At 31.4% G+C, this 23,640-nt stretch overlaps 1 protein-coding gene across 1 annotated transcript in view; it reads left to right on the plus strand.

The window, feature by feature from the left end:
* Positions 1 to 23,640, plus strand: part of LOC123670143 (nephrin-like) — a 262,031-nt gene that overhangs the window by 49,488 nt on the left and 188,903 nt on the right. The window contains exon 2 of the mRNA XM_045603647.1: positions 19,514 to 19,710. Coding sequence (XP_045459603.1) covers positions 19,614 to 19,710 — 97 coding nt within the window. The 5' untranslated portion in view covers positions 19,514 to 19,613. The remainder of the gene's footprint in view (positions 1 to 19,513; positions 19,711 to 23,640) is intronic.

Consider the following 23,640-nt stretch of genomic DNA (forward strand, 5'->3'; position numbering starts at 1 on the left):
CCTTATATTTGCCCTTAATATTATTATCAAGGGTTTAAACTTTCACAATAATCTTTTTTTATCATCAATGAATGATATTCTCATGAATGATATTTTTTTAATAGTATCAATAAAAAAAAAATGTTTAGGCCAGTCTAATAAATACATACATTCAGAAGGTTTAACTGAAATGAATTAACAAAAATCACTTTCGTGCTTGTATTGACTCAAGTGCCAACGATTTTTAGACGGTTTTAAGTAATTTAATTCCTAAATTACTTTGTACTCCTACTTAATTAAACTATCCTAATGTGAATAAGCCTTTAAATACGTTGAAACGGTTGGTCACCTTTCCTTAACAGAAGCTGTATTTGATTTCTAAATGTAGCGGAAATTTAATGTAATTTGCGGCAGCTATTCTTAGTCAACGCTCAAAGGTTAAAATTTTGACGATATAATTTAAACGATAAGTGTTAAATCTCTATTAGAAATAAAATAAGAAATTTTTTGGTCTAATTCACGTTCTTCTATCTGCTTCTTCTATAACTCAGTAAATAAATCGTGAATAGACGATAGATATTTGTCAAGTGTACAACTTGTCAGTGATGAGTCACTAGAAATAATAAACACGATTTTACGTGCTTTTTGATTTAAGTGCAATTGTATTGAAATTCACAATTAATTTTCAGTACATATCTCGTGAATACTGATGTATCTACAGTTATATTATTTTGAACCTAAAACTTTTGTCAACTGTTAAAATTCAGGTTAACTATGTGAATAAGCAAGTATCATAGTAAAAAAAAAATCTAAAAGGGATATCTTTATCTTCTGTTTGAGGGGCATTTCACCAGGATATTCATTCCAGAGTTTACACAAATACAAGCTATAGCGCGTAAAGAAAAAAAAAAAAAAAGAAATTAAACTGTAACAAGTATTATTTGTCACGTAATTAAACACTTGATAACTGTAAGAAAAGATACTACTAAATTATTTTTCGTAACTACCTTCAAAATTTAATGTTTATCAAAAAACCTAAATATATATTGAAAGAGAGTATATATTCTACAAAAGAATACACTCAAATTTAATCTAGCTCACTTGATGTACGAACACCAAATTTTTGAAATTTTTTTTTTTGCTTTTTTGTAAAATGATGTTTTTCGACTTGAATCAGTTGTCCGTTTCCCGTGATTTAGAAATTCATCCTGCATTGACTAGATATCGCTCGTAAAACAGCGATGCTTTGTATTATAGTATTGCTTGCGTGATTGAGGGACAGCACATAATATAACAGTTGAGGTTTACAGTAGAACATTGACAATGCATATAGCCTTACAGTGAATGCCTTTGACAATGCAATTACGTTGTGTTGATCTAACGTTAGAGCACGTCATCCGTATAAATATAAAGTAATAAATTGTATATTAAATAAAATAAAAATTTCTCAAATACTTAAATTATTCTCTATGCTATAACTTGAATTTCTTTTCTTATAAATCTATTTTTCAGGCCGCGGTTACTATATTAAAATAAATAGCGTATTCTATCGTATTTTATTTAAAAATGTAGATCTTAATTTTTTTAAGTAAATTGTATTTATGTGTGTATAATATGTAAGTAAATACATGTACTCATTTACGAAGAGCAATGTAAGCAAATACTGTTGCAGAAACATTAATTTATTGTGTGGATACATGTATGTAGGTGCAAAATGATTTTAAAAAAATCATAAATTATTAATTTTAGAACTAAAAGATTTATGTTGTACTGTCTTAAAATATCAACTTTAACGAACTTTTTTTTTCAAACAAGGAATCCTCAAATGTAATGACCATAAAATTATATATTTGAATTTTAATAACGAATAGGTACGCTAAGATATATATAATTATAATAGTACACTGGTTTTTGAGACAAATTTAATAATATAAATAACTTAACTTCTTAAACAAATTGTACGTAAGATAATTCTGTTTCCTATAAAATACGACCCGGTGCAACGATAGCCCCGCAACTCGAAAGACCAGGGTCAGGCATAAATCTTTAAAAAGATAAATGCGACGGAGTCAAAGTTATCTGGATGGACCATTTATAATCCGTTTCAGTGCAGCTGTTAGTTTTGCACTGCTGAGGACACCCGTTAATCTTGATGAGCCCGACTGTTGACTTTGTGAAATTAACTCTTTGTTTAAATGGGTAAAAGGCATTTTTAAAGCGTCTCAAAAAATAGCCCTAGATGTTTATCTGATTTAGAGGGTAATTTTTTTAAATTGTTAAACACTAACGCTTAGGATTAATCTAGAAGTCCTTAAGTAGTGTTAACTACTCTACTCAAAATCTGCTCTAAGTTTTATGATTTACTTATCTATATATTAATACGTGAAGCGCGGACGGAGAAATATGAAATTTCGTACACTTGTAGTTTATATAGAGGAGTGCAGAATGCTAATATTTTTTTATGCATAAAAATAATTGAAATCAATAAAAAAAAAGTTACACACACTACCATGTATTTGACACACACGCATATTATAATACTTTTTTGTTGATTGACAGTCTGCAGTCAAATTGAAAATTTTATTTTTTTGATTAAACAATTATTTTTTTGGTTTTATTTAATTTAAATTTTTAATTATGGTCGAATTTCGACTTCTGGGCGACCACTAATTTATATAATGATGCATAGGATTGTGTCCAGATTGATTGTAGACCAATAACAAAAGGGAAGATCTGTTGCTCGACTGGTGTTACTAATTAATTAGGAACAGTGTATAGTTGTTATATGTAGTTGATTGATCGATCGTTTAACTAATTAGCTCGTCATCATAATTATGACACTACATCGATGCATTTTGGAAGGCCACGTTTTATGTGCAGTAAAACCATTTACTATCCGTTTACATGGCTATGTACTTACGACAATATACCAACAATTCGACGATTTATTTGAGAACACTTATAAATAATCATAAATCACAGCATAATTTATGGATATTGAAACGGTAATTTGAAACACCACTGTATATTGGTGTGATAGATCGGTACTATTTGTACGACCCATCTTTGCGTTAATACGTTCAAATATTTGAATTTTAATTTAATCTTCATGACTGATATGTTTGATATGAATGAATTAAAATTAAACATATTAAACATTAGAAAAGCTTCAGTGCTATCAGAACAGTAATTTAGAAAACCACACCGACTTCTTAACGCAAATCACTACCACACTAGCAATATAATATTTAAATTACACAGAAGTAATGAAATAAGAAAAATATTCGATGATAGAAGACAAATGTCATATTAATGTTGTAAATTCTAGACCTGCTTTGCTTACAAACAAAATTCGCTCACTTCCTAATATCCTATTACTGGTCATATGCCTAATGCGGGTTGGCGGATATATTTCCTCCGAGCCGAGGGCTTAACGTGCTCTCCGAGGCACGGTGGGGAGACCTACAATGACTGCACAAACACCCAGACCACGGCAAACACCTGTATGGCCAATACAAATGAAAGATGGCGAAACGATTTTCTACCATAAATAGTTCCTAAACATTATTTGTTACTATGAATTTTAATGTAACGTTTTTTTTTTCTTTCCATTTTGTTACTATCACATTGTTGCATATATTTATTTTTAAATAAAACAGTCATAAATTATTACCTTAACAAACTTTTTCATATACTAAAAACTCGGAATATAATATGAGAAAATAAATATTTGTGATTCATTTTTAAGTGATACTCTTAACTTCTGACATAATCACATTAAAACAAAGAAAATATAGAAAAAAACTTTTCCTTTATCCTGGTATACTTTATTTTTACGTGAACTTTATAAAATCAATTGTTGTAAAACGTTCTGTCGTTTCTCACGTATCTTTCATCGTTCATACTCTATCGTGTTCGTCATTTTGATTAATAATATAATACTAGCCATGTCAATATATCATCTATATGTGTCGAGGTCGTACCCCTTCTAACACAGTGAACAAATTTTCGAAAATTTCGTTATTATCGTATAAATTATTAATAAAACAGTTACTAAGTAAAACTGAATTATATGGGGCTACGAATATATTATTAAAGGCTTTGTCATCTTTAGACTGATAGAGAATTAAATTTCGAATACGGCAATTAATTCTACGTTCTCTTTTTTTAATATTAATATTATAATTATGTAATGGTTATAATTAAAATTTACATTCTTTAATCTCTAAGTAAATGTATTTAATTAATTTGCCAAACCCAAAGCTTCCGCACCGTAAATTTTCAATTTTCTTAACTTTGGTGCTAAGAAGTCCGTGTTTTCGATAAAATATTTTATATATAATTCTAATCGAGCTGCTATCGGCGGTACTTTACCGAGATATAAAATGTTTGAAGATGAGGGGTCTCTCGGACAAGTCATCGGCGTCGTTTCTATTTGAGAAGGGATGTTGAAGTATCATACAGAGTAAATAGGTGTACAGCAAATCCGGATCATCGAATACTTCAAACTTTACGGTTAGTGTCTCAGAATCTAAGGGTTAAATACATATATATCACAGCTCTTGTTAACCCAAAAATATCCGCTGTCTAATGTTTGACGCATAAATTTTGGATGTTCAGGGTACTCTAACATGACAAAGCTTTGGGATTATCATAACAATATGAGGGTATTTTTAATAAGCCAATTTATTTGCTACGGTATTTTGATGTTAATGAACTAGTTTGAGGTCAAATATTTAGGTTGTAGTACTCTTTTTCCATTATTTATGTTCGATAGGATGGTTGTCTAAATATGTACAAAATATTTAGGATCTTTAAGCCACAAATGTAATGACAATCGTTTTTTTTTAATGAACTTATTTTTTAAATAGATGAGTTATATCAAGAATGGGGAACTCGCGTTAACGTTAAGGGGCTATACTGCCTCAGCTCGAATTCAGATTTCACCCGTACTGACACACATGAGAATTGAGAGAGCTTGGTTGTTCATCGCGCGAATTTTATGTATTTTCTCCCCACAAACATTATCAATAGTTATTTTAAAAATAAAAGCAACATATAAAATGTTATACATACTTATTTCAATTACCATGCTTAATCTCAAGTCCATAACTTCTATATTTACTGAGATATTAAGATTTTAATACAAAAATAGAGGTAGCTTTGCGATTTTTTTGTATCGAGAAAATTTTATGGAATCGTGTTTTTGAAACATATGAAAGATAGTTTATGTCCTGAAGTTTACCATACATAAATTTCAAACTTAAATATTCAGTAGTTTGGAAGATATGGACATCCTGCCGAGTGGAAATGAAGCAATTTGAGGTAGCACACACTCTTAACGTTAATAATAAACAAAATTGACGTTAGACGTCTATGTCTAGAATTTTATAATAACTGACTCCTATAAAAGTAACATTTTACTGATTTAAGTCTTCACAAACGTACAATATAAGAAAGTCCATAACCGGTAATAAGAGATTACCGTAGTTTATAGAATCCCCCCCCCCCCCCCAGAAGGTCGGGGTCTGGTCACCTTACTCACCAACAGGAACACAATACTTGAAAACAGTATTATTTAGCTGTGATCTTCTGTAAGGCCGAGGCACTACCCCAGTCGGGCTGATCCATATTTTGAGCAGGAAATTTCCTGCTGTGCTCTACCTCAGTTACAGTTCAAGTTCAAGTACAAGTTCTTTTTTTTTTTAAATAGTTTTTACGAAATGATTTTTTTTTAAGATTAAAAAAGTGGCGGAAAATATATAGCTTTAAAGAAAAACCAAAACAAAATAGTCTAAGGACAGAAGCTTAATCTTCAGATTAAAGTAACATTTTTTATTGTTCACTGACCGTTGACTCGAATTTAAGTGTTAACATAAAGTAAGGTTAAAGGAATTAATTTTATTTTCAATGCTTAGGATAATTTTTTTGTTACAATCTTTCTTATGTTACTGTATACATTGTTTTACAGTTCAATAGATAATAAAACAAAAATATTTATTATAATCAATATTTTTGTTTTAACTCTTAACTCTTAAATAATAGAAAAAATATAAAATAAAATTCTTATTCCGCTAATAACTTTCATATCTTTAGTAAGCGTGAGAAATTGGAGATTCCACTACAGATTTACTACGATCGTTTTCTATCGAATACATTTATCGTGCAGAGGATATCTTCAATAGAGTAACCCGGATAAAATTTAATTGGTAGCTCAACTATTCCTGTTACCTGAAAGATATGCCTTTAAGTCTATAAGTGTGTAAGTATTCTAGATACACATGTCTATGATATATATCAGAACAAAGTCACAATAAAGTTTGTACTAACTGCGTATAAAAAATCATGTGACTTTAGTAAAAATTGTCATCGTAACTTTACAGTTAAGCTATTTGATATTAAAATAAAATTGATCAATGTAAAAATAGATCGAAAGAAAAAAAAAACTAAAAACCGAATACAAATAAAAAAAGTATCGGTGTTTTGTCCTGAGTCTGAGAAGTTGTTGGTGGTGTTGAACTAATTAAAAATCTTAGGAAACTTATTTGTACTAACAAAAAAAATGGTAAAGAAAGTTTTAGTGTAATTCGAGGCGATTGTTCCGAATAACATGTTCTTGTTTAGTGGTTTCAATGAAACATTGTGCAATACTATATTGATTAGGGCTATCATAGTTTTAATCATAGCATCATTTATCACATAGTTGAAAAAAATATTAGAAACAGAGTAGACACAAAAATCCAATACTTCATCATCATCATCATTTCAGCCTGTTGCAGTCCACTGCTGGACATAGGCGTCAACAAGTTCGCGCCAAAAATGGCGTGAGCTCATGTGTGTCGCCCATAGTCACCACGCTGGGCAGGCAGGTTGACTATCTAATACTTGACCTATATAAAAGTATAAGTTTGGGTTAGGATTAATTTATTATACATTTAAATTCAAATTAAAATTTGTTTCGTAAATTATAATCTAATACGTATACACCAAAATACCAGTATTGCAAAAATGTGACATTTTACTAAGTAATTTAACAAAATATGATGAAATTATATATTTTTCGCGAACAATTTACACACAAGAAATGCTTTAAAATGCGCTAGTTGCCAAACTAGGTCGTAATAGAGTCAGTATTGTACGTCAATTGATTAATTGATTCTGTTAAATCGTACTAATTGAGGAGTCTACTTAAAAGTAGTGAAAATCTTCGTTACAAATAATGTAGATATTCGTATAGCTATTCTAGTGCTAAAAAAAATGCTATAAATAGAACACAATTTTAATAAAAATTAAAAAATTTAAAAAAAACGACCTATTTGTTGTACAATAAGCTTCATCACTTCATCATAACACAGTCCACTGCTGGACATAGGCCTTTACAAGTTAGCGCCACAAATGGCGTGAAGTCTTGTGTTTTGCCCATAGTCATCACGCCGGGCAGGCGGATTGGCTGACTTTGTCGCACCGAAGTCGCTGCTGCTCGTCTTCGGCCTGTGTATTTCAAAGCCAGCAGTTGGATGGTTATCCCGCCATCGGTTGGCTTTTTAAGTTCCAAGGTGGTAGTGGAACTGTGTTATCCCTTAGTCGCCTCTTACGACACCCACGGGAAGAGAGGGGGTGACTATATTCTAACTACTGTAACCACGCAGATTAACATACAATGAACTTAATAAAACAAAAAATAAACGAGGAAATAACAACGCAATGAAGATAAGATGGAAAGTGTTTTTGATACTGAAATCAAAATATAACAATATGATTAGTGAAATGTCTTCGGAAAATAAGACATGTATTTCAATTTGAAGATGACTGTAACTATTTTCCAATGACCAATGGCATCCCTTTTTTAGAACCGTACTTAAACGGTTAGGGTCTGTTGGCCTCCATTTGTAAGATTCCACTATCCATCCGTCTTATACCTCATCAGTCTTACTGTCCCATCGAAACTATAATAGGTAGTACTGTTGGAAAAGTTAAATAATTAAAGACTTGTAAACTTTTTATATTTCTATATTAATGCACACCATTTTAACCATTACATTTTTAGGACACAGAGAGAATAGACAGGAGGAGGACAATCGAACAAAGACAATTGACAAACCTTGTTTTACTAAAATAGTTACTAGATGGCGCCACAAGTATTCTTATTTAAAAGATTATAATATTTGCATATTACAACACGCCTCCTCAAATTTATAATCTTACACAATATTTTAATCTGAACTTAGATATACTAAATTAATCTTAACTCTAACCTGTTTTTCAAAAATTTTGTTTTATCTAAACTTTTAATTAACATGTCTGCTAAGTTAAATTTTGAATCAATTTTTAAAATATCAATTATTCCCTTTTCATAGTTCTCGTTTATATAATGATACTGCACTTCAATGTGTTTTGAATTTTTTGTAAAGTTACCGTATTTAGCTATTGCAATCGCACCAGAATTATCTTCATACAATTTAATCGGTTCAGAAAAACTTAAATTAAATGACTCACTCAACAAGTTTCTAATAAAAAGTATCTCTGTCACTGCCTCTGACATAGCAATATACTCTGCAAAAGTTGAACATTTAGTAACCGTATTTTGTTTATGTGTTTTCCAAAAAATTAAGTTTCCAAACAATCTAATTACAAAACCTGACGTGGATTTTCGATCTACATTATCTCCTGCATAGTCAGAATCTACCATACAATCTAAAATTTCAGTATCTACATTAGCATAGTATGTTAACTTTAAATCCTTTGTTTTATACAGATATTTTAAGACTCTCATTGCATATTTGTAATGTGTTCGACTGTAACAATTTTGATACCTACTCAAATAATTAACACTATAAGCTACATCTGGCCTCGTGCCTGTACTAATATACAATAATTCACCTATTATATTTCTGTACTTTATACTTTCATCAATTTCCTTAGCTTGTTCTAATCTTAAATTAGTTTCCATTGGAGTATCATATAACTTAGTATTTTCCAGATTATATTTTGCAGCCAAAGATTCAATATATTTTGTTTGATTTAGAGTTAATATATTTTTATCATTACTATAATCAATATCTATGCCAACATAGCTTTTAATTTTCCCGAGGTCTTTCATTGCAAATCTTTTCATCAAGTTAGTTTTTATCTCTTCAATTTTATCTTTATTTTTACAACAAATTAAGAGATCATCAACAAATATCAATATATATATTGGATCTTTGCTTGCTCTGTTTACATATCAACAGTAATCATAGTTACTTCTAATAAAATTTAACTTTTTGATAAACTTATCGAAACAATCATACCATACTCTAGGACTTTCTTTGAGACCGTAGAGAGCCTTTTGCAATTTATAAACTTTATTGTCTCCAGTTTCATAACCTTTTGGTTGATTTATATATACTTCTGACTTTACATAACCATTTAAAAATGCTGTCTCGACATCCATTTGTTCAATAAATAAATTATTTTTACAACTATATGACAATAAAATTTTCAATGTTTGCATTTTTCCTACTGGTGAATAAACATTTTCAATATATTCCGTTTGCTGGAAACCTCTTACAACTAATCTAGCTTTATAAACATTACTACTTTTCTTTTTAAAAACCCATTTAACATCAATAGTCTTTTTATCTTTTGGCCTTTCAACAATTTGCCAAGTATTATTTTTATTTAAGCTATTCATTTCAGAGTCCATTGCTCTTTTCCATAGTTCATGATCATGGGAGTTCATCGCCTCCTCAAATGTATTTGGTACACTCGCATCAACATAGTTTACATATATAAAATGAGAAACTGGATTACCATATCTAGAAACTGGAGTTCTCTTTCTTTTTGATTTTTCTAATCCTACATGCATATCATTCTCATCATCATTATTTAGATTATCATTGTTTACAAGATCTTTCATAGTATTATTACAATTTTCATTCTCACCTACATTTACATAATTTTCATGACTTTTGTATTCAGTTTGACATACTTTATTAGGGATATTTAAAGTGAAATCAGTTTCCGAATCATTATCCTTTACTCTTTGATCATCAAGTCTTTCTAAACAAATCAAATTAGTATTTTCTTCGACTATCTGTACATGCCTAGCACTAACTATCTTATTATTTAATAGAACTCTGTAACTATTTTCATTATACCCCACTAAAATTCCTAGTTGGGCTTTATCATCCCATTTACTGTTTCTTAAAACTTCAGGAACCCTGACGAAGACTCTACTTCCATATATTTTTAAATGCTTTACATTTGGTTTTATCCCAAAAAATATCTCATAAGGAGTTTTATTTTCTACTGTATTTGCAATTGTTCGATTTTTTAAATAAGCTACTGTTTTTATTACTTCTGGCCAATATTTTCTATGAATTTTAGCTTCTCTCATTAAACACCTACCTATATCCATAGCAGATCTGTTATATCTTTCCGCTACTCCATTTAATTCGTGGACGTAGGGTGGACATGTTAATAACTGTATACCTTTTTGCTTTATAAAATTATAAATATCCTTATTTAAATATTATTTTCCATTATCACACTGTAATTTCTTAATTCTTTTGTTAAATTTATTTTCTACTAGATTTACAAATTCTATAAAACAACTAGCAGTTTCAGCTTTACTTTTAATACAAAAAATCCTAGTACACTTGCTATAATCATCAATAAATGTCAGAAAATATTTTTCTCCACCATAACCAGTTGTATAATGTGGACCGTTCAAATCAGTATGAATTAATTCTAAAATTTCTTTTGTCTTTGTTCTACTATTTTCAAAAGGTACATTAGCCATTTTACTTTTAATACAATTTGAACATTTCATTTCTATGCTTTCAATCTTATCTGGCAAACCATCTACTAATTTATCATTAATTAACTTATTTAGATATTGAAAATTTACATGACCGAGTGCCCTATGCCATTTCTCTTTATGAGTTAATTTTACAGAGTGTGCATACATTTCATTTTTATAGTCATTCAATACAAAACCTTTCATATGATACAAATCATTTATTTTATCTGCAACAGCTATCAGTTCTCTAGACTGGTTATAAATTTTCGCATTCGCATCTTTAGCTACTATTGTGCAATTTTTAGTTATCTTTGAAAAACTCAACAAATTTTGCTTGATACCTTTCACAAAATAAACATTTTTTAAATCTACATGTTTATGACTATAATAGTTTTTGAAACAAATTTTAACATTGCCTACTTTGGTAGCTTTTAATGTTTTGTCGTCGGGTAATTTTACATTTACGGGTATTTTTAAATCTACATAATTATAAAAGTGGGTATCATTATTTATTATGTGGTGTGTACACCCACTATCTAAAAGTAAGTTAATTTTATTGTTATTAATACAATCTTCATTTTCAGTACACCCGAATACCTGATTGACTACTGGATTACATACTTGAGTTGTCCACGACTCCACTGGAAAATTCTTTGACGTTTCACCTCTGGAACGATCTTGACCTCTGCCTCGGCTACGACCTCTGTAGAATCCTCTCTGTAGTCCTCGATGACCATGACTGGGTTGATATTTGCCTTGATAATTTTCCGATCCTTGATTACTTCTCTGTCTGTGCCAGCAGTCCTTCTTGAAATGGCCAGTCTTTCCGCAGACAAAGCATTGGGGTTTAGTTTTGGCTGTAAATGTACTCACATTGTTTTTCTCATCCGAGTCACTTGTAGTAATATTTTTTTCTTTTATTTTTGAACGTACATAATCTACTGTTCTTTGTTCTTCTGGAATTACATCAAGAAAATCTCCAATATAACTATAACTTGGTGGAAGCGCTCTGAGAAGGTATCTCAACTTCTCTGATTCATCAATCTTTCCTCCAGCAACTTTAAAGGCATTTATTGTTTTCTCAAAATCAACAAAAAAATCTTCCAATGTACTATAATTATTTAATTTAATCTCTTCAATTTTTCCCCTACATATAATTTGCATAGCAGTAGACTGTGTTAAATACATTTTGTCAAACTTTCTAATCATTTCATAAGCTGTTTTACATTCACTAATATATTCTAATTGTTTATCTGAAATTGTACTCATTATTATGGTTCTTGCTTTTAAATCCCTTTTTTTCCAATCCGCCTCAGCCTTTTCGTCCTTGCCCGGAATGACGGTCATCGTAATGGCGGGCTCGTTACATTCTTTATATTCCAATAAGGTTAGCAACCTTAACTTCCAATTTGAATAATTTGCACCGTCAAAAATAGGTATTGTTATATCTTCTACTCTTGCCTGCTTAGCCATTTTGTTGATAATTATTTTCAAGATAATTTTTCTTTGATGCGTATGCGCCTTGCGTTGCGTTGCGTTTTTACCTCAATCGTATTATTATTTTTTAATCGTATCTGAATAATCCACATATCACAATGAGTTTTACTTGTTAACCACGCTCTGCTACCATGTTGGAAAAGTTAAATAATTAAAGACTTGTAAACTTTTTATATTTCTATATTAATGCACACCATTTTAACCATTACATTTTTAGGACACAGAGAGAATAGACAGGAGGAGGACAATCGAACAAAGACAATTGACAAACCTTGTTTTACTAAAATAGTTACTAGATGGCGCCACAAGTATTCTTATTTAAAAGATTATAATATTTGCATATTACAACAAGTACATTGAAATATTTTACACATTTTAAATTGACGACGAAAGTCGTAGATTCTATCTTAGTCGTCGTAATGATAGTACATGTGCACTTATTCAATGCCTACTTACGATGTACGATAGTAGGTACACTAGTATCGCACATCGATCTAGATTGACACAAATTTGACAGATACGATAATTTTGATCAACAATAAATCTACGACCCTGGTACACAATAGCTGCCTCAGATCAGGTTGTAAACACTAGACGTGTGTTGTAACAACAACGATAAAAATTTGTATTCCTTGGTTTGGTTACAAGTTGGTTTTTGTATAGTGCGTTGTCGGACACACCACACTGAACTTAATTTTATTAAAACCGTAGTTTTTTTACTATTGTTAAAAAAAAATGAGAATAAACGAAAAAAATATATATAAATAAATAATTTATATGAATAATATTATATTATTCACTTACTCACTTCAGCCTATTGCAGTCCACTGCTGGACATAGGCCTTCACAAGTTCGCGCCAAAAACGGCGTGAACTCATGTGTGTTGCCCATAGTCCCCACGCTGCGCAGGCGGGTTGGTGATCGCAGGGCTGGCTTTGTTGTACCGAAGACGGTGCTGCCCGTCTTCGGCCTGTGTATTTCAAAGCCAGCAGTTGGATGGTTATCCCACCATCGATCGGTTGGCCTTATAAGTTCAAAAGTGGTAGTGGAACTGTGTTATCCTTTAGTCGCCTCTTATGACACCGACGGGAAGAGAGAGAGGTGGCTTTATTCTTTAATGTCGTATCCACACAGCATATAATATCATTAATTAAACGAAATTGAGAAAAAATATTTTTGTTTGGGATAGTCGTATTACCAAGGAAGGTAATAGGCTAAATTGTGGGTGTATATGGTACAAAATGTGCATTATACAAAATTATGTGGAATTTACCATTTCTTTATTAAATTCGCTTTCAAATGAATGAAAATAAAAATTTCATAGAATCTCGATAAGTTATTTTCTTTACATTTTATCGCGTTCAGAAACATTTTACTGCTCGTTTTTATACTACCGTCTTCATGAGTGAGGCGGTAGAAACGATTTATTCTTCAATATCAATCTTATACATACTGATGGGAAAACATAATTCAATTTGGCTGCTTTCTCTCGTACATCGTATTTGGGTCCCAGCGCGATATAAAACGTAAATTTTTATATCGGCTTAACGGTAACAACTCACCCACACATGTATATTTTTTTTGCCAATTTAATTATGCAAAAAGTTCGTAGCAAACAAACCTTCAAAAGAATTTCTGAACGTTTCTGTAGCAATTATCATTGAAAGATCTTTATTTTGAATGTTTCCATTTCGACTCGTATCCTGATGTAAAATTATTCAAATTATGTTGTGATTCGTCGTATGAAGAATGATCTAATTGGCTGTTCATTGACGAAAACGGACAATGATTATATTTTCGCTCGACCAGGAAATCGCTTTGTCGCTTCCGTCAATATTGGTTGAGATTTGAGGTAATTTAGGGTTTCAGGAATTTTAAGTGAAAATATTGGAATATATAAGGCCTTATTATAATAATGTGATTTTATGCTGGCGTTTAAGAAAAAAACTATTTTATAAAATTTTAGCTCGCGATTGTGGTATATAAGAATGACCATCTTCTAGGCAAGCGCGCACCACCTAAGGCTACATCTTCACTTACCATAAGGTGAGATCGCAGTCAAGCGCTAGTCTATTTATATAAAAAAAGTAGATCGAATTAAATAGGGCGATTGATTGATACAGCGGCGTGTCCAATGTAAGCATTTCTACTTTCAGCTACAAATCTGTATTTTTAGCTAGAATCAAAATGTTGCACATAGATTTATTCAGCCATATTATCCATATAATGGAATTTGAATTTTTGAAATATCTCGTTTATCTCAATATACAAAAGTATAGTAAGATTTTTGCTTCGACTAGCGACTCCTACGGACTACATGACGTCGACTGTTATATTTGTCCCATTAATATAATTATCATAGTTTACGAGTATGTCAAGCAATGATAACATTGCATTCTACCAGTTAAATAGTTAATGTCAGTCAAGTATAATACTTTTTTTTAGTGCTGTGTGGCTACGGCACCAAAGAATATAGCCATCCTCTCTCCCTTCCCGTTGGTGTCGTAAGAGGCGACTAAGGGATAACAGGTTCCACTACCACCTTGGAACTTAAGAAGCCGACCGATGGCGGGATAATCTAACCGCTGGCTTTGAAACACACAGGCCGAAGACAGGCAGCAGCGTCTTAGGTACGACAAAGCCAGCCCTGCGGTCACCAACCCGCCTGCCCAGCGTGGTGACTATGAGCAACACACATGAGTTCACGCATTTTTGGCTCGAACTTGTGGAGACCTATGTCCAGCAGTGGACTGCAATAGGCTGGAATGATGATGATGATGATGATGATGATGATGATGATGATGATGATGATGATGATGATTATGATGATGATGATGATAATACTTTTTGATATCATTTGTTAGAAATATTCGAAAATACAAAATAAAAATCTTCATCGTTATAACAGTAGTTCAGATGTACTCGTATAGTATTTTCCTCTTTGACTTATCAAATTTTATGATTTCTCAGTCGTCAATAATTCAGGCCGAAGCAACGATGAATAATTCAGTGAATTAGTCAATCAGAATATATTACTTCATAAGTATTTACAATTAGCTTGTTTTTTGAGCTTATTCCCGTTTAAAGATTAAAGGTATTATTTGCGTTTCTTGGTAAAGAAAGTTTTCTTCCTCTCTCTGTACAATTAAAAGAGATAGAGTAGGTTATTTTGCATTTTTAGTTACATATGAATTTTCAGCCTTTTATTTTCAAAGTGCAGCTATTTTATCAGTCAAAAAAACTTGAAATTTTCTTTTCTTATTTTAATTATGACATAATTAAGAAGTTACAACAGAAAAAAAAACACTGAGATCACGTGGTTCATTTTGGCAGAATCGAGTCTCAAGTTTCACCTTTTCAATAGATCAATATTTACAGTCTTCGCAGAGTTGCGTAGAATAATGAAGAATGAAAACTTTCCTATCACACGCGTAGGAAGAAAATATTGAAAGTCGTTTTAGGCTGCTGGAACAAATGCTGTGTATTTTTGTTCCTGGTGGTCTCTCAGATTGTATTGTAACACCATAAGGCTTACCGGCCGTGAGGTTCGGGCAGCAGAAACTGTTTTAGGAAGGTGTTTTGCACATAGACAGCACATAATGTCGCATTTAGAAATGCTTTGTTCAGCGGTGTCTGAGAGACTTCCACCTCAGTTGTAGAAGGTTAATCCGTCACCTTTTTTCTACTAGCTACTATAGCATAAAAATATACTTCATTAAATACCGGATAAGAATATACATGCTATATATATATATATATATATATATATATATATATATATATATATATATATATATATACGAGTAAACGATAAAGAGAAATTTCTTTAATATAGAAGTTCTATGAATTTGTAATGTTTCATCGTTATTTTAAGACGTAGACTCGATGACCTAATTCTTATGTTCTTTTGATCGCGGACTGGGTTAAACGCTGTAAAATTCAAAATAATATTTCTTTTACCATATAAAGAGCTTGTATATTTTTGTTTAAATTTTGTATCACTTTAAAACTTATTATTAAAAACCTTTCCACTATTTCAAACTGTATGCTATATGTGATTTACGAATAATTAAATAACAAACTTTAGACGAACTGCAATTTTAATATGTTATAAAGAAAAGTAGTCGTTAGTTTGATTATTCTTCTTTTAGAACCTGCAAAACCAATGACAAAAATTACTTATTTTTCAACTGAGTTAGGGCACAGCAGGAAATATCCTGCCCAAAATCAGCAGCAGCAGGACTAGGGATGTACCTCAACCTTACAGAATATCACAGCTAAATAATACTGCTCAAGCAGTGTTCTGTATTTGTGGTGAGAAAGGTGACCCGAGCTCCTAGGGGGGATTGGCTGTAGTCTCGGCAAGGTGCTTGCTATACTTCTGGTATTGCAGGCGACTATAAGCTACGGTAACCGCTTACCATTAGGTGAGTTGTACGTTTGATTACCAACCTAGTTGTATATTTGTATATATATATAAAAAAAAATTGCTAACAAAGTACCACAAAAAGCGTCGCACTAAGATCAACCACTATTATGCCAATTAATCAACGTTTGTTACATGAATGCAATATTTAGATACGGTTCCATATTTATTTGGAAAGGTCCAATAAGCTATAAAAAGTCATGCTACGACATAAAGAAGTAGAATAGAGTAGAAGAGTATAATTATTCCTCTATCATAAGCGAGTAGATACGGGCGGATTGTCTAGTAATAAAATGACATAAATTTACCATCGTAATGAATATATACATTTAAATAAAATACATTTTTTATAACAATACGTGATGTAACAAACGAATAACTTGTTGTTAAAAATTGATTCCTTAAAAACTCTTTCTCAAAAGACAATTTTCAACAAGTTTGTTTAAGTAGACTTTTTAAAGGCTTACTAAATATTTCAATTATTAATTTTTAGAGAAGTTAACGCTGATTTGTAATTTAATGTCTGCCAAAGGAAAGCAACTAATTGTATTAAACTTTTCGTTAAAAGTTATATCATTAGACCAATTCCATTAAAACTAGCGTTTTATATCATCTTTACTAATTAAATATTTTTAGAAAACAAATCTCAATTTATTAACATTACTGGTATACTCACAACAGCCGTAGTCGAGCGTTTTCATTATTATGTTAATCTTTATCTAGTATGTAGTTTGCGAATTGACATTAGCCAGCAACAGGCTATTCAGGTTATTCAAGGCTAAACCCATATACACAGACATAAAGCTGATCTATAGCCATATATATGAAACCGAAGGTGATGGATTAAAATTATAGATAGCAACAATGGGTTTAATGTTCTGAAACAAAATCAAATCTTTAATATAGTCTGTAATAGGGAAATATCTAGTTACGGTGATCTAGCCAGCAAAACATAGAATTACTTTTGAGACATAATCACCAATCATCATCAACCAGTTTCAGGTTAATGAATTATCTTCCGAGTTTTCTCTGCCATTGAAATTTGCCATTGGTGCAGATATGCAAAGAAGTTCCTTTGTTCGTAGTAGCACTTGTGTCATCAGCTGTGCTTAAGTCATATCATTAAATTGTCATATCCATATTAAGGGTCAAGGCAAGCGCCATTTGGTTAATCTTTGTTTTGTCACTGCCCATCGTGCATTAATAATTAAGTAGGAAAGAGACAGCAAGATTTTAATTATCAAAACACATATATGTATGTTCTCCATAGAAGTACCTTTATTTGGACCTTTGTTTGGACAATGTATTTTAATCAGAATAATGTAGTCTCAAGTGCGTAGTAATAACTTGGTACTTACTGAGCGATAAATAATGATGAACAGCGTCGATGCCTTCGAATTAAATAATAAACGATGATAATTAAGGGTGAGTAGTATTATTTATTAGAGGTTATGAGCGTGTTTTAACTGTGTTTTTTTTCGAAAAAATGCATCAGTTAACAATAATAAAACAACATAATTAATCTTTATTTAATGAAACAAATTTTTTCGGATTTTATCGCGGTTTATTATTAACTTTTGATTCCTTATCCTATAATTAATCTTAACCTTTCTTTACTAAAATATGTTGTGATCTAAAATAACACCCAACAAGTTATAGAAATAACTAAAGAACTGTGAACTATTTCAATCCATATCAAAATACAACGCATGTAAAACCGCCAAGGGTATCTTGTATCTTTAATAGCTTAGGTATAATTACAATAATATAATATTACCAAGATAATATAAATCTTGTTTATCGTATGAAATCGAGACGAATTGGTATTCAATTAATTACTTAATTGCCTTCAATATTGAGTCATATAGAGTTTAACGGCCTAGACGTAAAGGTTAACCTTTACTATTGAGCAGGTTAATGAAATAATTTATTGAAAAATATTATTTCTCCCACCGTATCAACAATAAATTTTCAACAGATAACAATGAAACAAAAAAAAATATCTCTTTGATGCACTGTTTGTAGTTATTATACGCATTATTTATCGATAATAAATTAAATTAAATAACTATTTTATTCTTTACAAAGGAATGGTTTGACTGTTCTTACGAAAGACAATGGCTTAATATTCAGTCCTTCCGTGACCATGGTGCTGTAAAGTATCCGAAACGTCGGACATAAAAAAATAATAAAATTCGGAAAAATTGTTTAATTATAATATATCTTAAACCTATGACGAGCCTGTAGACATAGTTGGTAGTGTCCTGCTTTCCGCATCATGGTCGCGACCACGATCCCCACTCCATGTTATATTTATTTTTATAGATCTTTAGAGACAAATCTATTAAAAAAAAAATGAGCATCGATTAACATATCTTAGGATGAGATGACCATGTCTCTATGTAAAGATGTTTTATTCTTATAATTATTATTTATTATAACTTTGAAAAAGAACATATCAAAACAGATATTGAAATTAAATACTTATTACTAAACAAATTGGGTCGCATCGCAAATTTTTTGTTTACCAAGAAGAATTTCATAGCAATAAATGTATTCAGGTTTATTAACTAATGAAAATGCTTTAAAGGAAAAGAAAATTAGTTAAGTCGTTGCCTAAAATAAGACTGATACTAATGTAAACTTTTTTTTCTCTACATAAAGTCCATATGAACTAATTCGTATTTGTTTTTTGCTTTAATTTTGTTCGTTTTTTAAGAATGTGATTTTCGTATGAATAATTTAAATAAAATAATCATTTGATTTATTGTCGTTATCATTAAATAAGAATAAGTATGATAGAGTAATAATGATATTATTTGTTTCAGATCTGGACGATACAAAGGTCTGGTTGGATCAGACACCGCGGAAGTGGAAAAGTATACACAGTGTAAACTTAGCGTCAATGCTGGCAAGAGAATAGACGCGATGTACCCCGCTTGTTCTACGCAACGGACATTATTAGCATTTATTCTAATCGCTGTGTCCACTTCCCCCACTGCAACGCAGAACACCATCACATCGGGTAAATATATTGACTTTATTATAGTATACATAAGATCTTTAAATATAATTAAAAACCTGATTTGCAAGAGCCATCCGTACTACATAGTCCAGAAAAATGTAAAAGAAAAATAAAATGTCTTAGATTTTAATATAATTATGTATATGATCTATAAAAACTTTGTCACGAAACGAGGTGGGTCTATAATATGTACGTATAAAGTAATAACTTATGCTAAAGTTTGTTAAGTTCCCAGAAATGAATCTTTATACTCAAATAAATTACTTATACACGACTTACGAATAAAATTCTGAAAGAAAAACAACGTACGAGCTTACATATTGATAAGTTTACTGTGAGGTACTTAAGTTATCTTAGGTACAAATTAAAAAAAAAAACAGAGTAAATACATAGGGGTGCGTAGAAACACCAACTGTATTATTTGTTTTATTACATCGTATTTTCAAAAAAAAAGTTACTATAAAAGAAACAAAGTAAGTACGCATATAAGCAGAGGACATCAACCTTCTATTACTATCGCCTTTTTGCCTATAGACATTGACAATATTAGAGTCGTAAGTTATTTCATATACCGTTAATTCAATTCTAGGTATTTTCGTTACGTCCCTTGCTCTGTCTCGCGCCCTTGTCTCCAACTTAGCCTTTCAATCCCGAACAAAGAAATCTTATATAATATGTAATACAATATTTTAGCTGGTGGATAAAATAACCTGCGAATTTACTACATAAAAATAAATATACTCCTCCCAGAGTCCTAAATCTGCTTTTGAATTAATGTCACAATAATACTGGGTACTGGATGTTATTATTATTATTATTATTTTTTTTGATATTGTACATATTTATAATTCACAACTTAAGAACTAAATATTTACAGATAGTTTTTCTATAAATCACGTCCGCGTGGAATTGTGCCAAGAATGCTGGCAGCATTTCCCCGTTGAATCGCTATGCCGATTCTCTGGGCAAAAAATGCACCAGCCCTCTTGTCACCAGTGGAGCAATAATGATGTTAATTGATATCATTGACGTCATGAAACTTTTTTAGGACTGTTCAATTCAAGGCTATAAAAATTAAACCTGAAGTGTTAATAAAGGATTCTTAAATTTTATTTTTATTATTTGATAAAAAATTTCATTAAAACTTGTTGTAGTAGTTAGCTATTTTTATAATGAATTTTGATACAAAAATGTCCTACTGCGCTACATCGGTTTGAATCAGACCAATGTTATGCATGAACTCACTTTCTATAAAAGGTTAAGGTAAGAATTTATTTCGAAAAAACTGGATTTTAACATTGAAACACCTCTTACCATTGCTTTTTAGATTGTTTAGACTTGCCTCTATAAAGAAAGAGATGTACTGTTTAAGGATGACCACCATGAAGTTCCGCGATTCTGATGTTAGCACGTACATACTGACAATAATATACAAATTATTCATTTAATTTTTTTTATTAGATTATTGTAGAAAAATAATGAGCTTATCACAACAACTATAACCCAAAATATCGTTATATTGTATTCTCAAGTAAACGTGTTCATTTAGTTTCGAATTAGGTTTTATAAGCTTATGATATTTGTTGTAAAAAATACAAAAGCCACAACAACAATGAGGGTAATACGACTACAAAAAACCTTGAAGTAATGCGAGTACAAGTTTCGATAAATAAAATCAGATATATTTTATTACTGTTACTGTTTGGATGTGTTCTTGTGGGTATCTCCACCGTGCCTCGGAGAGCAAGTTAAGCTGTCGGTCCTGGTTGTTACGTGTAACGTGTAACATGTCATAACATCCGCCAACCCGCATTTGAGCAGCGTGGTGGATTAAGCTCTATCCTTACATGGGGAAAGAGGTCTATGCGAGGCCCAGCAGTGGGATATTACAAGCTGAAGCGAGGATAATATAATTATTATATAAGATATTACAATATTCACTCATAAATATAAAGTATATATATACTAAAATATTTAAATTATGTATACGTAAATATTAAAATACATAAAGAATTTAAAATAAAGCTCACGAACAGAAATAGAACAAATAAATACTTCAGTATTAGATCAGGTGTACATTATTTATTTATTAGAAAGATTCTTAATCCTCGGCTCGAACCAAACAATCTTAATTATTCCTTTTGTTCATGATAAATAAGAGCGACCCATTAGTGAAGTAAGTGGGACCGCAATCTTGAAATGCTTTCGAATTTTCTGGCCATTCTCCAACAGCGAGAATCGTTGAAGTTTGCGTCAATGTCAGAACAAAAATAATGATCATCAAAAAATATTTCGCCTTTATTATAAATGTCAATACTTTGTAACTCTATAATGTTGAAACCTGTAAGATAAATTTATCGAAACCGAATCGGCGACCTCGTTTCAAAGGAATGGATATTTATTTAAATATCTAAACAAGAATTGAATATGGTTATTTTTTTTTCGTGTAACATTTTCTCGTATAAAAATTTAGGCACGATGATGTTTGATAAAATATTTTATATATCTTTGTTAATAATGCCTGCGGATCAAATAAATTTGCTCTCGAAATATCATCGGTAAATAGAAAATATGAGTTTATGTCTTATAGACACTAAGCAAGCATAGATGAATTACTAAGGTTACGTACCACAGACACTTAAACAAACAGATAATTAAAACGGTATTGTTGATGTCACGCCTATTAGAATCCAGCATTTATCACAGTGCTTACGTATTTGCCGGAGTGAGGTGGCGAATGCTAGAGCGACCCCATCTCGCCCCACCCAGGCGGACTACTGCTCACACGTGGTGGTTTTTTAGTCAGTAGGAGTCTGACATTATCCCTGGAGCCCCCGCGCTGGAGGGTATCCATGATGGATTTTCCTCACGTAAAAAAAAGTGCTTACGTATTTGAGATACCGATACCCTGTAACACAAAAAACCAGCACGGTGCGGTCTTCTCGCCGCGAGTGTTGGAAAGTGGAAACCGTTTTAGAAGGTACAAAGAGAGACAGCACTACAAATGCCATATATAAAAATGGTGACGGTTGGTTTGGTTCGTACTATCTGACAGACTACATTTGTAAAAGGTTAACAGCTTTTTAATATTTCTTCATTCCTAAAATTAAGAGTCAAATGTTGCGGATAGTCTGTCAAAATTAATTTTTTTAGACCTCCAAAATAATTGTCAAAAATGAAACGACTAGCTCATTTGCGTAGTTTTTGTGGCCCTGCTTTCTACTGCGGGAATCGTGGGTTCTATTCCCACCTGAGTCTTATATACGTATAATTTCTATGTATATTTATCAAAAAAAAAGATGCACCTTCGACTCGAAAAAAATCGTGACTATGTTGCGTCTACTTACGTTGTATTACTTATCGATGTAATTGAAGTCAGTTTTTTTTCGTTTTCGAGCAAACACAATTGTTAATAAAATAAATACAATATTCATGCTTGAAGGTTGAATTTAAATTTTTGTTACGAATATAAATACCTGTTTTAAATTTTATGTACAAGTAAAATGTTCACTAATTACTTTTTAATTAAGTCTCACTGGAAAAAGTGGCAAACAAATATATTTAATTCTCGTTACGTTTAACCAAAAGAATTATAATAAATCATACAACTTCAGCCAACAGTATTGCTAAATATCAACGCAGGTGAAACCGGTTAAAAAAACTGTATCGAACGATTTTCCTATCAACTAAATTACCAACTATCTCTTCATTTAAATTTATCTTCTATCTATCGCAGTCCACTTCTAGACAGACCTCCCCAAGTTCATTTTAAACATCTCTGTTTTTCGCAACCCTCATCCAGCCACCCCGGCAATCTTACGTAAAGCGTTGGTCAGCGGGCCGGAGAGGGTCCCACACTGCGCTACCCAACACGTGGTCTCCACTCCAGGACACCTCTGTTCCAGCATTTATTGGTTCTGCAACACAGGT

The sequence above is a fragment of the Melitaea cinxia genome, chromosome 4 (assembly GCF_905220565.1).
Source record: "Melitaea cinxia chromosome 4, ilMelCinx1.1, whole genome shotgun sequence".
Taxonomy (NCBI): domain Eukaryota; kingdom Metazoa; phylum Arthropoda; class Insecta; order Lepidoptera; family Nymphalidae; genus Melitaea; species Melitaea cinxia.